At 30.5% G+C, this 16348-nt stretch overlaps 3 protein-coding genes across 9 annotated transcripts in view; 1 reads left to right on the plus strand and 2 right to left on the minus strand.

Moving 5' to 3' along the window:
• Positions 1-543: 543 nt before the first annotated feature.
• LOC108690736 lies at positions 544-1284 on the minus strand. The gene is made up of 3 exons (XM_018198174.1): positions 1254-1284; positions 1058-1172; positions 544-983 (listed from the first exon to the last, which is right to left on the minus strand). Exons 2-3 carry the CDS (start codon positions 1085-1087, stop codon positions 717-719), a joined length of 297 nt encoding a protein of 98 aa, XP_018053663.1. The 5' UTR covers positions 1088-1172; positions 1254-1284; the 3' UTR covers positions 544-716.
• Positions 1285-3179: 1895 nt separating this feature from the next.
• On the minus strand, positions 3180-11489 carry LOC108690755 (ubiquitin carboxyl-terminal hydrolase 47). 6 transcript variants are annotated; one of them, XM_018198207.1, is made up of 19 exons: positions 11134-11489; positions 10218-10286; positions 9198-9230; positions 9021-9104; positions 8631-8937; positions 8334-8512; positions 8044-8218; positions 7860-7981; positions 7586-7779; positions 7203-7417; positions 6904-7127; positions 6655-6822; positions 5882-6257; positions 5435-5797; positions 4861-5349; positions 4531-4784; positions 4083-4445; positions 3840-4009; positions 3180-3761 (listed from the first exon to the last, which is right to left on the minus strand). In XM_018198207.1, the coding sequence occupies exons 3-19, from the start codon at positions 9225-9227 to the stop codon at positions 3611-3613; spliced, it is 3864 nt and encodes a 1287-aa protein (XP_018053696.1). In that variant the 5' UTR covers positions 9228-9230; positions 10218-10286; positions 11134-11489; the 3' UTR covers positions 3180-3610. The 6 variants fall into 6 exon arrangements, with proteins under 6 accessions (XP_018053696.1, XP_018053693.1, XP_018053692.1 ...); XM_018198204.1 differs by having other exon boundaries at positions 9021-9230; positions 11447-11489; XM_018198203.1 differs by having other exon boundaries at positions 9021-9230.
• Positions 11490-12593: 1104 nt separating this feature from the next.
• LOC108690704 (small G protein signaling modulator 3 homolog) overlaps positions 12594-16348 on the plus strand; it is a 5191-nt gene continuing 1436 nt past the window's right edge. Inside the window, exons 1-13 of one of the 2 annotated variants that reach the window (XM_018198129.1) lie at positions 12594-12647; positions 12740-13044; positions 13505-13686; positions 13845-13943; positions 14079-14242; positions 14305-14515; positions 14619-14749; positions 14837-15070; positions 15181-15275; positions 15362-15507; positions 15619-15716; positions 15790-15969; positions 16144-16254. In XM_018198129.1, the coding sequence (XP_018053618.1) occupies positions 12976-13044; positions 13505-13686; positions 13845-13943; positions 14079-14242; positions 14305-14515; positions 14619-14749; positions 14837-15070; positions 15181-15275; positions 15362-15507; positions 15619-15716; positions 15790-15969; positions 16144-16254 (1720 nt within the window). In that variant the 5' untranslated portion in view covers positions 12594-12647; positions 12740-12975. Of the gene's footprint in view, positions 12648-12739; positions 13045-13504; positions 13687-13844; positions 13944-14078; positions 14243-14304; positions 14516-14618; positions 14750-14836; positions 15071-15180; positions 15276-15361; positions 15508-15618; positions 15717-15789; positions 15970-16143; positions 16255-16348 lie in introns of those variants that run through there. The other variant, XM_018198131.1, reaches the window with a different exon arrangement.

Consider the following 16348-nt stretch of genomic DNA (forward strand, 5'->3'; position numbering starts at 1 on the left):
ATATATATTATACACATAAAATTGATGTTGTGTGTAATATCTAAAACACATATTAACTAGTTTATGAAACAGAGTATTTATCTTAATTGTTATATTGGTTAACATGTGAAAATAAAATTTTTTTTTACATAAAAAAGTATATATGTTTTTACATACAGGTATACATTTCTTGGGCAAGTATGAGAGTTTTTCTAATTCATCGATTGATCAATCACATTGTGCGCAAATACAAGTTTACTTCGTAAAAACATATGCACATAATACGATTGATCAAGCAACAAATTAAAAAAACTCGCTTTATTCATTTCAAAAGTTATGCAAATTCTTGCACCTGCGTAGTACATCTAAAATATATTTATTACAATAGTATTACATATGTATATATTACATATGTATATATTTACATATATATCTTAATGATACATTACTTTTAAATAATGTTTCTACTGAAATATTTCATGGTTGGTATTCGTTACATTATTGACAATATTATTTTGTATATGATGATTATACATGTAGCTAATTGACTAATAGTAAAAAAGATATCAAAATTAAAGTTTTTTTTTCATTTTCACATACATTTTATAAAATAAATTCAATGTATATATTATAAAGCCTGACATAATTGACAATTTGTAAATTGTGATCCTGACAGATGTACAACATATTAAAAACTTACAAAAAATAAATAAATAAATATAAATTTTTTACAGGTGTTAAATATTTCCAAAAATCAACAAATATGTTCCGTAAATAAGGAAACACACAAAGACTAAGCATGCTGCTATCATAAAGGACTTTGAGTTTTCCTTTCTTAAATTTTGCAACTCCTTTTCATTTCGTCTGAGAACTTCCTTGACTTCCTCCAGCTCGTTCTCCAATTTCTCTCGATTTTCTGTAGTGAGTAATTTCGTCTTAAGTTTTCTCTCGATTATTTCGACTCTGTATAAGGTATCTTTTAAACTCTCTTCCACATGTTCCATCTAAAACGTAGAGATTAAAATAATTTGAACTTTCAGTCGACAGATTGGATAAAAAGCAATCAGATTATCAGTACCTTCGTAATAATGGTATCATTTCGTGTCATTGTGTACAGTCGAATGTACACCCGTATCCACTTTCCACTCGGTATCACTCGCAATGAATTTCTTGACACTTGCAAAGTTGTATTTCTATCGACAAATGTGACACATGTTGCTACATGTGAAGAAATAAACTAAAGAGAGTCAGCTGAAAATATATGTTGTACATACAGTTGAGAGTGCCATCATGCTTGAAGTTCCAAATTCCAGTGTGTTCCAGCTAGCGAATGAATCACCTCTAGATACATGTTTCTGAACCATGATTGTTGGTTCAAAAACTCGATCGTTTTAAAAAATAAGGTAATTTCTACTAAAACTCCGATTAATTTGATTGTCGATTAATTCATCGATATCTGTATCATTTTATTAACACGGAGAGAATTATGAATTTTTTATCGACACATGGAAAGAAAATAGATTAATAGAAACAAATTATACGCAATTAGAATTTTACTTTATGTCTATTGATTGAATTTTATCGATTAACTGAATCGAATTTTAATTTTAATTTTATCGTTCTATAAGAACTTATATTGTGTACAAGTTTTTAATCATTCGAATTTTATGCTAAATTAATAAATATTATTGAAAATTGTAATATCTTTCTATTAACTATGTCAAAACTTTAGATGATTTAATAATTGTAATTCCATTAAATATTGATTTTTTGATTTGTCTTTTTACATTATGTTTTATATTGATAAGGACAAAATTCAAAGTTTCTATTAATACTTTAAACATGCATTGATTTACATATATTCCTACAAAACTGGATAAGGATAATAAGGAATAACTATTATAAACTAGGTGATCTAAACAAGACAAATTTAGACACTTCAATATTTCATTGTTAATAATTATAAATATAATTTGTTTCATAACTTCAGTATATTATACAGAGAATAATCTTTGATCGCTAATTAGAGAGTTTCAAACACAATCTGTATATCCATGTCCAGAGAGATGTTTTCCATGATCTTCCAATTAACTTATCCACAAAAATAATCAAATGTAGCTCGCTGCCTTCAATGTTCTTCTACCTTGCTAAAAGATAGTATCCGTATCGACATTTTTTTTCTTCGTTCAACAATTATAAAAACGATGATCAAACGATGCATGAAGTTTTTAGCTTCAAATGATAAATAAAACGATTAATAGAGGATAACAAAATAAATAAAGATGCAACAATAGAACTATTAAGTTATCACTTGGTCTAGTTCATCAATTTTTCATCTTTACATGAAAAGAAAATCAATCGAAAGCAGCTTCCACGATATATTTATTCACTTCTAAGTGAATAAATATTGGCAGCTAAAGCATTGTTTCACACTTTTAAGCTACAACACTTTCGCACATCTTCTGAACCTACAAGGAGTTATTTTCAGTATTTCCGAGTGCTATTGCAAAAGTAATGTAATGTATACATCTTAAAATACAAATGACAACCATAAATCAAATGTAAATTGAATAGTAGTGCCCCAAGTTTTACGATATCAGCAATATAGCGAGGAATGAGAGAATATAAAAATTATACCTATTCTTTATATCTCTTTCTAAAAAAAAAAATCATTTTCTTTGTTTCATTATTTCCGCATTATTAATATACATTGGTTAATTGAAAAATAATAAAATACGTGATAACATCTGTTATTAAAAAAATCGATCACATTCAGTGATTTGACACACGCCATTACACAACAACTTCCAGGTTAAAATATTATATGTTTTAGATTCGAAAAGGATTGACAAAACTCATTAAAGTTTTATGAAGTGACAAATCCATAATTGACGTATTAGAAAAATACTAGCTAATTATCATCATACTAGATAAGTGACAACAAAATTATTATCGATAATAGTTCTTGTATAGTGCAGTTCTTATACAATACTAGACGTAGAATTGTTTCAACAAAGAGCACAATGCCTATATTATATATATATTTTAACAGATATATAAAGATATAAAGATTTCTCTAAAAAACCGAATAGATTTCGCAAAAATAGTAAGGTAACAAAAACACAGTTATATTGTCATGCAAAATATTAAGAAGTTGATAACACATGAATTTTTCATTAAATTTTCATACAATTTGCCCATCGCTATATTATTAGCTTTACTTTATGATTAATCGTGCTGCTTCTAGTTTGATTCTAGAGATGGAAAACTGATTCAACAGACCAAGTGATATCGTGGACATATTTTACATTTTATATAAATTCTAAAAATCTCGAAATCAGGTATGAGTATAAATACCGAGACTCCGACTTATGTGTTACTATATAACAATTCATGAATTCAAACACTTTCAAAAATCCAATAGTTTCAAGAAAAAGACAAAAACTTTAGGAACGCGGAAGCTTTGAAATGCTGAAGACTCACTGGAACACAAAACATTTAACATTTGAAGAAATATTGATTTCGTAAATATCCAACATGTAACTAATTTATATGAAAATGTTTTGTGTTCGCACATATGTCTATTTAGCAACTCATTTTTAGGAGAACGATGCTCTCTCTCTATGGACGATCATTCAGTATCCAAATATATTTTAAGTGCTCTCTCTCGACGTGGACTATAACTCGAAGTAGTAGAAAGCGGCGTTAAGCGTGAATTTTCCTTAAAAGCGATCTCCATTACCTCGTCAGCATTTAATTGTTTTGGTTTTTCTCTATTGTCCCTAAAACAATCCAAACATTTAGTGAAATTAAAAGGTTTTTTGTATATCAATTTAACGACAAATATAATAAATACATACCTGTACAAGAAGACAGCACCATCTTCAAAATTGTAAAAAAATAAGCTATCGTGATGTTCATTCCAATCATGCTCGTTTTGGATTCGAAGCACAGAATTGTCACACGGAAAACTACCTTTCCCCTTTGCTATATCTATGTGCTCCTCCGGAATATCTGATATTGAAGAAAGCTAAAAAAAAAGAACAATAATTATTTAAGTCCATTTTATCTTCTTATCGATACAAAAAACTTTTTTTACTTACTTTCTTTTTTAGTTCTTCAACAGTTCTATTATTCATAACAATTTCTTGGAATTGTCCCAATTGCAATTTTGCTGGTAACCACCTTCTGACAAACAGGACAATCTGATTGGTGTCTGTGACTATCTCTTTATCTGATAGTTCTTGAACAATCATTTCAAACTGCGAATGAAATTGGAGATCCTCAAACTTCTGTTCGTTTAGAAATACTTTTGAGGCTGTTTTATAATACTTTTTCCTAAGTCGGCATTTTTCATATGGTATATCTATATCATATTTTCTCTTTATTTCTGCCAATATCTCTTTTTTTGCATGTCCAACCGTCATATCTCTCGAGACAATCCATTCACATAAAAATTTGTAAGGCTAAAATTTTTATCCACATAATAAGAAATCTTGATAACTAATGACACACAGATTTTTCTAAGCATGCAAAAAATACGATACAAACCTCAGTGGAGTCGATTAATAGTTGATATAATTTTACTTTAAATTCTCCATTACGCAAAGCTCGGCCAAGTTTCACATTAAGTCTCTCACCATCCTCGTACGAACTAAGTTGTTCCATCAAACAATTGCATTCTGATTCACCAGAATTCGATAGACGAAAAATTTTAAAATACTCCACAGGTACACCCACAAATGGTTCTAAATCTTTCTTCAATGTGCTCAATCTCATTCTTTTATCCACTAATACTTTAAGTACTGTAAAAAAGAAAAAGATTATTAAATTACGGGACCAACAGTCATAATCATTAAAATGTTGATTTTAACGACATACGGTTTTGTTGAGTACTATCTGTATATTGTGTAGCTCTAAAGTAATAATCGGAGTCATCATCAATATCCCAGTTTTCTATTTCGAATCGCTTTGAAATCTTATAGTTGCGCCTTACGCCTACGTTGCAATCATAACGATTCGATATTGCACGGCTATCCCACGATATTGAACCGCAATCATGGGATAGCGGTGCAATATCGACACCCTCTGGTACATCACCAACCAACGTTTTATCACTATCACTAAGGCTGCTATCTTCACTATTACTTTGTTCAGGAGTATTCCATTCCTCAGCTTCCCCTAACTGAGGACTTATATTTCGTATAGTAGCATCCTCATTAGTTCGTGCACCTTTTAAAGTTTCATTGCATTTCAAATTAACATCCCAATCGGATTCATTAAAGAGTTTAAGTGGACCACTAGTAACAGACTTTTCCTTTTCTTCGTATTTATCATCTAACAATGGGATATTTAGTTCTTCCAAAGTTTCTGCATAAAAATGAAAACAAATTAGAATGTTTGTAATTATAATTTAATTACTATTGACATTCTGTAAGCTATTGAAAAATCGTACCTTTACTTGTATCTGGTAACTGAATATGCAGAGAGATAACATGTCTAAAATTTTCTATAATTCTGTGTACTGTAGATTCTTGAAAAGGTTTACCATTATCTATATCATACATTGTTGATATGAATACTTTATTCGCGTTATAAAATCCTTCAGTTTGAAGATCACTATCATCATTTTCCACTGGTCTAATTTCCGGGAATTTTCGCAATATTACTTTCATTTGCTTAGGATCCATACTAATAATTTTTCCTACGGTTTGTTTATATTCTTTAACACTTTGCGACAATAAACCTCGGATATCGATCGGACCGTCAATTACCTCCTCTCGGGTTACGTCTATGACAAATACTTTAGTTGCAACTCCTGAAACATAACATTTATAAAGTTTGAATTTTGACTGTATATAATTCATTTCACACACACATTCATCCAATGTTCCGTACTCACCACCCGGTAAATACGTCTCAAACTTTTGATCTTTGCGACGAATTTCTAATAATAAATCGAATCGACGTGAAAAACGCCATATATTTCCAACAGATTCATGCTCTCGATCATCGTAACTACATTCTATTAAATCAGTATTATGTTCATAACTAACTAAACGACACTGATCCAAACTCACTACATTTTCAAGACCAAATTTCTTATATGCTTTTTCTGTTGCTTCGGTCCAAGTGATATCAGGCATAACAAATAATTTGACATTCATCAATTTCCCTTCTACTGGATGATGACAGTATACTTTCAATCTAGGTATAGACATTTTCTCACGATTTTTTCTATCGTTATCTTCACTTTCTTTCATTTTCTTTAATAGCTCCTATAAATAAGATGATAAAAAAATAAATGTATTAAATAATATATTTTGAAAAAAAGAAGAGTAGAAAAGCTTTTGCATATATAATTACAAAAGATGTCTTACAATTAAAATATCTTAATTATTGAACAAAAATTTTAATTATTTTATTTTATTAATAAATAAATTGTAATAATTATGTTTAAATAAATTTAAAACTGCAATTGCAAATGAATAGTTTAAGAATTGAATAGTTTAAGAATTTATTCTATTCGAATTTTACAAAATAACTTAAAGATTACTACAATTATATTCATTTAAATTTGTCTCTAAATTCTAATTTTTATTTACATTACTTATAATGTACAAATAATATAATATACAAATAATATACATTATCTGTATATTATTTGTATATTACCTGAATGTGTTGCGGAAAATCTTCAGTTTGCATAGGTAAAGCATTACGAGCACGATCGATTTGCCTATACATAAGCATATACGCATTCGTGCTACTGCTATATGCACCGCTATAATACGCCCTCGAAGGTCCACCGCCATATGTTTTATGAATATCATCATCAGTTATCTGAAGATGTAACATAATTGAAAAAAATTATTAACAAATGTTAAGGAATACAATAAATTATTGCAAAATTAATTTTCATACCTGAGTTACGCTTTGGTCATTAAAACATAACCATTCTTGCGTCCTGAAATCTTTTATATAAGCGTAATAATGACCTCCGCTCGCACTGCCACTATGAATCATGATTGAGAACAATTCATACGTGTATGGGCCTTTTCCCAACATATAAGCACTGCGATTCTTTTCATTCTCATGATTATGAGTAATACAGCTCGACGTTGATGGTCCATTGCTCATATCAATACCTGAAGGTGGACATACACATCCTCTAATAATTCTGAAAATTGGTTCGATAAATAATCACACCTATAATATTATACCTTCATCGTCGTCTTGATCATGACTGGCTGAATGGTTACTATTGGAAAGGCTGTTGTCACACGGTGCACAATCATCATCTAATGTACCACTGTCTGTTGTGGAACTATCATCACATTTGATACCTAAACCAATATCTTCTTCACCACCAGGAGATTCTTGACTCGTTGTGGATGAAATAAAAGAGTTCAAATTTAATACGTATGGAAACGTGACTCTAAAATGACACAAATCATAATAATGTGAAATTATTTCAAAATTAAAAATAAACATTCATTGATCAAGTATTAGATGTGGGAAAAAGTTCGTGGCGTTTTTCCCGTAGATGGCATTAAAAAAACGCCACGAACTTTTTCCCACACCTAATATTATGCGATTTACATACTTATCGTTGAGCTTGATTCTGTGGAAGGTTTTATAATCAAAATCAAATCGCTTGAGATGTAAAGTTAATAGATATGGAAATTTCGTAAATTTCAATCCTTTATGCGCATCACATTTTTTATTGCATTTTTCACAATGATACTGATTAGCTCCTTCCAATGTTTCATACTGAACAAATGCTCTAATTGCTTCTTCCTACGAGAAAAAGAGCTTCTTTCTTATATATGTAAATGTAAATTTCAAATTGCAGTATTTCAAATAGCAGTAATATTTACCACACTGTTATATGCAACATTGCTTCCAAATGGTCTAACTGGTAATGGGATATCAAGAAACGTATCTTCTCTTGATTTTTCTGTTCCACACTCAAGACATTTAACGTAATCGGTCATCTTTCCTAGCAATATAGAAAGCAAATTACAGATATTTTCATAACTTACACATAATGATATTTTGTACCTTCGTAAAGTCTATTAATTAGATCCGCTTGTTCTGTATTTTTGAATTTCTGTTCTAATGCATCGAACATAACTCTACAAAGCTCTTGAATATCGTGTTGTTGCCATGCTTCGGTAGAATCCCATCCAAAACTTTTCGTTAAGGATGTAGTCTCCACTGCAGACCTTGTAGATGTCTATTTGTAAAAAATGTGATTATATTATTAAAAATTATTTCAAAAATTATATTAAACACACACATACACATGAAAAATATACATATACAATGCATTTATTAAACACATATTATACCTGTAAATTGAGAAATAACTTCTGTAATTGATACGGTATGCTTAGAGCTTCATCCTTTTCTGAACTATCTATATATTCCCAATTATAAAGTGCATTACGAAATTCTGGTGTCATATACAGAGCTTGAAGAAGACTATTCAAGTAACAAGTCATTGCTTGATTAACTAAACCGACATAGCCTTAAAGAAATTATAGAATAAATTATGCAGATATATATTATAAAATACTAATAAAAATATTTTCGTTAATATATATGCAAATTTATATTAAAATAATTCTTAAATGGTGCTTACATACTTGTTTCAGTTTTAATAAAAGTTCTGAAATTAACTTCTTCTCTACCATCCCTAACATCTTCTCTAACATCTTCCCTAACAATATTTTCCTCAGTCCATCGTGGATGAAGGGACGGTGCACCTGTTACATTAAACGGTGGCGAATGATGATAATCCATCTTTCTTCGGGACGTTGCCATATCAATAACAAAGGGTTCTGTTGGATGAACGACAAACAGAGTATTTTTCGTTTCAGGTGAACTCGAATCAACCGAAAAATCTACTCCAACCTGCTCCATCGTTTTGTCTTTCAACTCGGATAAATCAATCTAATATTGGATATAATATGAACTATATTAGAACACACATGTTTATTGCAATTATATATTTAAAAAGTTGTAATTAAAATAACCAGTGTGCATGACGGCGTGCGTAGAAGCAACCTAAAACTGTCCGGTTGCATATGATAATGTTCTTCGATATAGTTGTAAAGATCCTTCACGCGTGTAGATACATGTAAGGAAAATTTGTCGCTAGTGCAAAGTTTATGGTTAGCCTCGTAAGGCATATTAAACTGAACGACACATACTTGAGTCTTTTCACCAGCTTTGCAAACCATGATCTGTAAACAAAGTGCCAAATGTATAAATCTCTCTTATTAAATTATATATTTACTATAACAATTAATTATTATTTGAGATATTCTTGTGACAAAATCATCCTTTTTTAAAAAGTAATAATATTATCTCCTTTAGTGCAGATATAAATACCATTGCAGTAATGCCAATTTGTATCGAACTTTAAATAAAATTGCGTATTATAAAACTATTATATATATAAAATCGAATTATAAAAATAAAAATCTTTAAAATGAATAATTAAAAATATTTTAGTACTATTTATTAAGAAAATTATTGCATTATAATATGACACTAGAACGAAAGAAACATAGTATTTCTCATTTTATTAATGGATACGGAATTTGGAAAGGTCATTATTAAAAACTTATCAGATACTCTTTTGAGTAGACAAAAATTGGCATTCTGCCATACTGATGGTGGAAAATGAGCAAGATCTACGCAACACAGCAGGATGCTGCTCTGCACGGCATGACACAGTACGGAAAGCCTATAGAGCCTCCAGCTATATTTAGAATGTCTAAACCAAGCTTGTGAAATGGCTCTCTTTTCTGAGATCGCAACCCATCTCTCTTTCCACGCGTTTCTCTGCTTTCCTATTTCATAATCTTCTCTTTTTTCTTAACAGTGAATCAAAATTTAAGTTTAATTAAACAATTATCACAATTGTTTCATTATTAATTATAAACTTTCACTTAAACTATTCTATGTGATTATGAATGTTTTTATTTAGTTATTACATATACAAGCTGAGATCCATTCTGTTTTATTATATATTTCTAAAAATAGGAAATGTCTTGATCTATTTATCATTATATATAGGACTTGACTTTTTTTAAAACTTACAAGCAATATGTATATTGGAGAATAATAAATAATATGCAAAAATTTATGTTAATCACATACATCTAAAATGTTTTATAAAGTTGAAACATTTAAGAATTAGATCAGAATTTATTATTAAAACTTACCTATTTTTTACTGGACTATTATCGATGTATGCTTTAATAGAAAGTTTATTCCTAATCAACTGATTCAACCTAAAAATGTATAATAAGATATAATAAGATATAAATATATAATATTAAAAATATATTAAACATGTATATTAAAAAATATATATATTAAAAAAAAAATTTAAAGAACTGATCAGATAAATATTGTCACAAGCAACCTTGTCTGTTTGATACAAGTAAATTTTATCAAAATAAAATTTTATATTTTTTTATAATACAACATATTTACTTTGCGATATGCAGTTAATTATAAAACTTTGTTATGATATGATTAATTTTATACAGAGTGATAAATATCAATCTATTCAATTGTAGATAACTGAGACATTTGTAATAACTGATATAAATGACTATGATAACATAAGATACAATAATTAAAAAAGATTCGATATGTAATAAAAAAAAGACTCCGGTAGTCTTTGTAAGATTTGTGTCTAAATACTTCACGTAGAAGACACAGAAGAAGCAACAGAAAGGCAACTGTCTTAAACAAATCGGCATTGACGGAATCCTCTCTCATCGGGGATCTCTTGACCCAGCATCGTGCCGCATTGTTACAATCACTCACGCGTCACGCGTGTATTACGCGCGTTATGTAAATACGAATATCTATATAATCGTAAAGGTAACGTTTATGAGTACGTTAGGTCCATGACGGCACGACATTCGGGAGATTGGAATGCGTCGCCGTGTCGGAGAAAGCTCTACCAAGAGCTGTTTCTCGATATCGTGTTTCCGTTAGCGTGTATTCCAAGGACCGATCCCGCAGTCGGTGAAGAGATCGACGCGGAATTGCGTGTCTCGCGCGTGTGGAGTATGGAATCGCCGATTTCAGTGACCGACCGTCCGATGACTTCAAACGGGCATTTACCGCGGACTGCTGCGACCCGGTCGAAGGGGGTAGACCCGTCGAGACGGCTGCGCGAACGAACGAACAGCCGGTCGAATGAAATTCCGCGATGACAGAACGGAGACTGGTCCCGAGAGAGAGAGAGAGAGTCTCTCTCTCTCGCTCTCCCGTGCGTCCCCGTGCCGCGCGTTCCCGGCGTGTTTCCCCGGCGAGTATCGTGGGATCCACCCGACGTGCCGTTCCCGAAGTGCTTGACGATATGTCCGACACAGCCGAGCTGCCGGAGCCGCGAACGGTCCGCGCCAACCTCACGATTCAGGAACTGACCCCTTACCGAAATCACTGACACATGTGCAACGCACTCACTTTACGCCATGTTTTCCTGGACGGCGCATCATTCGCTCGCGGTGGATGCGGGGGGATGAAACGAGGAGGAGCAAACGACCGATTGGTGCTGCGCTCTACTGTTGCCTTTGGAGGTAACGCAGGTAACGGGATCTCGACAAAGGCAAAGGGTCGATTGTGTATCTTGAGATAGGTGAATATTATAAAAGAGAGCGTTTCGCTCGACATTTGTAATAATCTCATATCAGTTAATACCTTAGTGAACTTGTTCACCTTTATAATTTTTCTCGTTTGAAGATATGATTCCCTGAAGTTTTTTCTCTTTTAGTTTTCTTTTTCTCTTTTTTTTTTATTCTTTCTCTCGAATATGCGGTAGCACATTTATTTCGTGTGAATACCAAACGTAACAATATACAATATATATAAATGTCAATATATAAGTGTCAATATATATAAATATATGATATAAATGTATATAATTTGATACATTACAGGTCTATCCAAAGTATTACATTATTGTCATTCCAGAGATACATTTTATCAACAATGGAATAAGCGCAACTGGTATATTTCTGCAGAGCACATTTGAATTTAATACTCAAAAATCCTGATCAAATAAAATATTAAGAATAAATTATAATGACTTTCAAATTAATTTCGAGCATTTGGGCAAAATTCTTCATTTTAATCTTTCTTGATTTTCCTTTTAATTTGCGTTGAATTATTATAAATATTATATATAAATAAAAACAAATGCATATATAATAATATATCCAAGAAAAAAATAAAAATGTGTGATGTGTTTATCTCCGAAAGAATGTTTATACTAAAAAAGCAAAAAGATGCACTGATTTCTCAATAGATTTATATGAACAATTAATATTACTGAAATGCTTTGTTTATTTGCGTAAAAATTAATAACCGTTGAATTTATTATTAACAATAATAACAATAAAAACCATAGAATATATTACATTAGAATATGAGGCACGAGTTGTCAAAGCTATGACATGAAATACGTCACAAACGAATGAACGTTTCCCATTATAAGTACATGTTTTATTCCCATTCGATAATACAAATAAGTCAACAGATTTTTTTTTCTTTTTAGCGAACAAGATTTATGTGCGGTTAATCGCGATTGGATTTAATTCAGGAAACTTGAAAAAAGCTGGAAAAGGATATGTGAAGTATGATTAAAATCCCAATAACGAAATACAAAATAATTTCAATGTTTCACGAGAAATGTCCGCTTCTTATCGGACGTGCCGTATATTTTTAGATTTTTTTTTTGTTCCGGCTGAATTTTGAAACGAGATCTCCCAGATGACGCTACCGTAAGTGTGACGCAGTCACTTTCTTTTTTTTTTCTCGTTGTTGTGACGTTACTCCATAACGCTCCACTCAGCTCCACTCCATCTGCTCCACCATGGCGCGACGTTGACAAGCCACGACGTAAAGGAGTTATCAATGAGGATCTGACGTGTTGACGAATCGAGACTATATCGGGAACGCATTATGGACCTGGCCAAATCGTTCTTCAATGTTCGCGATCATGATGGTTACGTCGGAAAAGAGGAACATAATGTAAGTATTCTCTCGAATTATGATGCTGGGTTCTGCGAGGTAAATTAACATGTGGAATCGAATTCGGTTAACTCCTTATTATTCAAATTTGTTAGATTTATCATAGCTCTTTCAATATGTAAAAATATATTAAATAAAAACAGACAGAGATGAACAGATGAATATAGTGTCTAAAAAAGTGACTCCAATTTTGAATTTCTAATGATAGAGAGAAAGAATGAAAAATGAATTAGAAAAATAATGAATAATATAATTATACGAAAATCAAAACTAATAAAAAATAATTATAAATAATAAATTGACATACAACTTGCGAATTGTAATAGAAAATTAAAAAAATTTTTTTCAATGAAAACTCTTGAAAAATATTGATAGAGTCTTGAACTTGAAAAATATTGATAAAAAATTCTCTTTGATTATTACTTGTTTTAGATTTGTTAAATGTAATTTTATGTTTTAGAAAAAAATAGAAACAGCTATTTCCGAAGATGAGATCGAAATAGAAGTTGGAAGTTTGTGTGGTGAGGCTTTGTCGCCAGCACCAGGTGGTCCATTTTCAGCATTGACTCCATCCATGTGGCCACAAGATATCTTGGTTAAATTGAATCAACCTGATGATCCAAATTCACAACCTGAATATAGGTAAGATTTATATATATCAAATAATGTATAAAAGTATATTAAACTTTTTTTAAAAATGTATACAAAAACTGCATTTATAAAAAAAACGTAGTAAAATAATTTTACAAATTAATATTTGCAGTTATAAATTAATATTTATAACTGTTCCATCAATCTAGGTTTGATGAATTTGGCTTTCGTGTGGAAGAAGAAGATGGCCCTGAACAGAATTCAAAAAAATTGCTGGGAATACCATTTGTTGAGGATCCTCAACATAGGTTAATTAAAATCGTATTTTCATAACATACTTAATAAAATATAGCTATTGTAATTGTATTTGAAATAGAGCTATAGAAGTTAGCTATAGAGTATAAAAATAGATAAAATTCAAATATATTGATTTGTTCTTTTAGATTGCAATGGGTTGCTCTTTTGGAATTTAGCCATAATAAAGAAGTGGCAGAACTCTCCTGGCAAAATATGGATCGAAATCTACCACGTACAGATAAATTACGTGAAATGGTTCGCCGCGGCATACCTCATTCCTTGAGACCTCAAATTTGGATGCGCATGTCAGGTATAAACAATAAAAATACAAATTTTTGACAAATTATGATGAAAATACGTTTTTAATTATAGGAGCACTTCAGAAAAAATGTTCATCGGAAATAATGTACAAAGATATAGTGAAAGCATCGAGTAATGATGCATTAATGACCAATAAGCAAATAGAAAAAGATCTCCTTCGCATTATGCCAGCCAATGCATGTTTTAGTCATCTGCATAGTACTGGTATACCTCGTTTAAGACGCGTTATGCGTGCCTTAGCTTGGTTATATCCTGATATTGGGTATGGAAAAGTACAAATATAATTAATTTTAACGGCATTATTTTATTAAGTTAAATACATAATATATTAATTTTAATTTAATATATTTTTATCCTATATCAAGTTACTGTCAAGGTACGGGTACGATGGCAGCGTCATTATTATTACTTTTGGAAGAGGAAGATGCATTCTGGATGATGGCAACAATAGTGGAAGATTTGTTACCAGCTTCTTATTACTCTTCGACATTATTAGGTAATACATTGTGTCAACCTTATAGAGTATTTGAAGTTACAAAAATTTAATGCCAATTGTAACATAAAATTATTATTATTTTTATAGGTATTCAAGCCGACCAAAAAGTACTTCGCACATTAGTAGCTAATTACCTTCCTGACATAGATCATGTTTTGCTGCAACATGACATAGAATTAAGTCTTATATCTCTGCACTGGTTTCTGACTTTATTTGCATCAGTTGTGCATATGAAAATATTACTACGAATATGGGATATGTTCCTTTTTGATGGATCTATAGTTTTATTCCAAATTACGCTTGGGATGTTGAAGATAAAAGGTATACATTTTTAATATATACTTATTATATTTTGAGTGATTTATATTATTTTATACAATTACTTATAATTATAAAATAAATTAATAAAATGTTTTTTTTTTTTTTTTCAGAAACAGACTTGAGACAATTGGAGAACTCTGCACAAATATTTAACGCTCTCTCAGATATACCAGGAGACATTGATGATGTGGACCAATTATTCAATGTATGTTTCTCTTGATTGTTTCTCTTGACAATTTTAAAAACATGTTATAACATAGGTTGTTTTAATATAAATTCGATATTTTTTAGGTATCTTTAGAAGTTAGTGGATCACTGACAGACGTGTTAGTCGAGACTCATCGACGTCGTCATTTAGCTTATTTAATGGCTGATCAAGGCGGATTGGTAGGAAATCCAGATGCAGTACCGAATTTACCAAAACAACATTTGAATAGGTAAGTGATGAAAAATATATTATATATAATTCTTATTTAATAATAATTCACGATCACAATAATTTGAATTTTTTTATATTTGTGTATATCTTCTTTGTGGTCTTTTTGCAGACGTCAAATGAAGCGAAATAAATCAATGTTGCAAACAATTTTATTTGGAAATGATGATGGCGAAGACGATGCAAAATCTAAAAATATTCGTCAAACAGGTATGTATATATAGCATCCAGTAAAATTTTTAATAAAATTTGTCTGTATTTAATTTAATATATGAACTTTTAGAAATTCTAGTTGATCTAAGAGAAGCTGTTTTACAAGTTGCAAGACATTTCATAAATGTCGATCCAAAATTAAATAATGTTGTTCTCATAGCAGATTATACAATGGAAAGTCATGCAAAAGACCATGACAATTATGTTAATGTGTCGCGAACACGAAAAAGAAGAGCAAAAGCTTTACTAGGTAATTAGATATAAATATCTTTTCTATTACATATTATAACGATATGATTTTAATAATAATAAAAACAGACTTATAACAATAAAAGTAAAGATTCATATTTAATTTAAGAAATCAAATGAAGATGAAAGAATCAAGATGAAAAATGCTGCTCTATACATATTAATTTTGTTACAGATTTTGAGAGACATGATGATGATGAACTTGGCTTTAGAAAGAATGATATAATTACAATCATTAGTCAAAAAGATGAACATTGCTGGGTGGGAGAACTTAATGGACTAAGAGGTAATATAAGTAACGAAAGAAATCTTACAATATTATGAATATTATAATGAAATGAATGAATTTTTGATAGGTATATTAATTTTTTTCAAAGTTT

The sequence above is a fragment of the Atta colombica genome, unplaced genomic scaffold (genome assembly GCF_001594045.1).
Source record: "Atta colombica isolate Treedump-2 unplaced genomic scaffold, Acol1.0 scaffold35, whole genome shotgun sequence".
In the NCBI taxonomy this organism is placed as follows: domain Eukaryota; kingdom Metazoa; phylum Arthropoda; class Insecta; order Hymenoptera; family Formicidae; genus Atta; species Atta colombica.

Bases quoted from the DNA above. Each gene is read 5' to 3' on its own strand.
- LOC108690736 (XM_018198174.1), bottom strand. From the start codon at position 1,087: ATGACACGAAATGATACCATTATTACGAAG. The intron at 984-1,057 runs GTACTGATAATC...TCTACGTTTTAG, and splicing joins ATGATACCATTATTACGAAG to ATGGAACATGTGGAAGAGAG.
- LOC108690755 (XM_018198204.1), bottom strand. From the start codon at position 9,227: ATGGTTTGCAAAGCTGGTGAAAAGACTCAAGTATGTGTCGTTCAGTTT. The intron at 6,258-6,654 runs GTAATATACAAA...TCTTATTTATAG, and splicing joins ATTTTCCGCAACACATTCAG to GAGCTATTAAAGAAAATGAA. The intron at 4,785-4,860 runs GTATGTCGTTAA...TCTTTTTTACAG, and splicing joins AGATAGTACTCAACAAAACC to TACTTAAAGTATTAGTGGAT.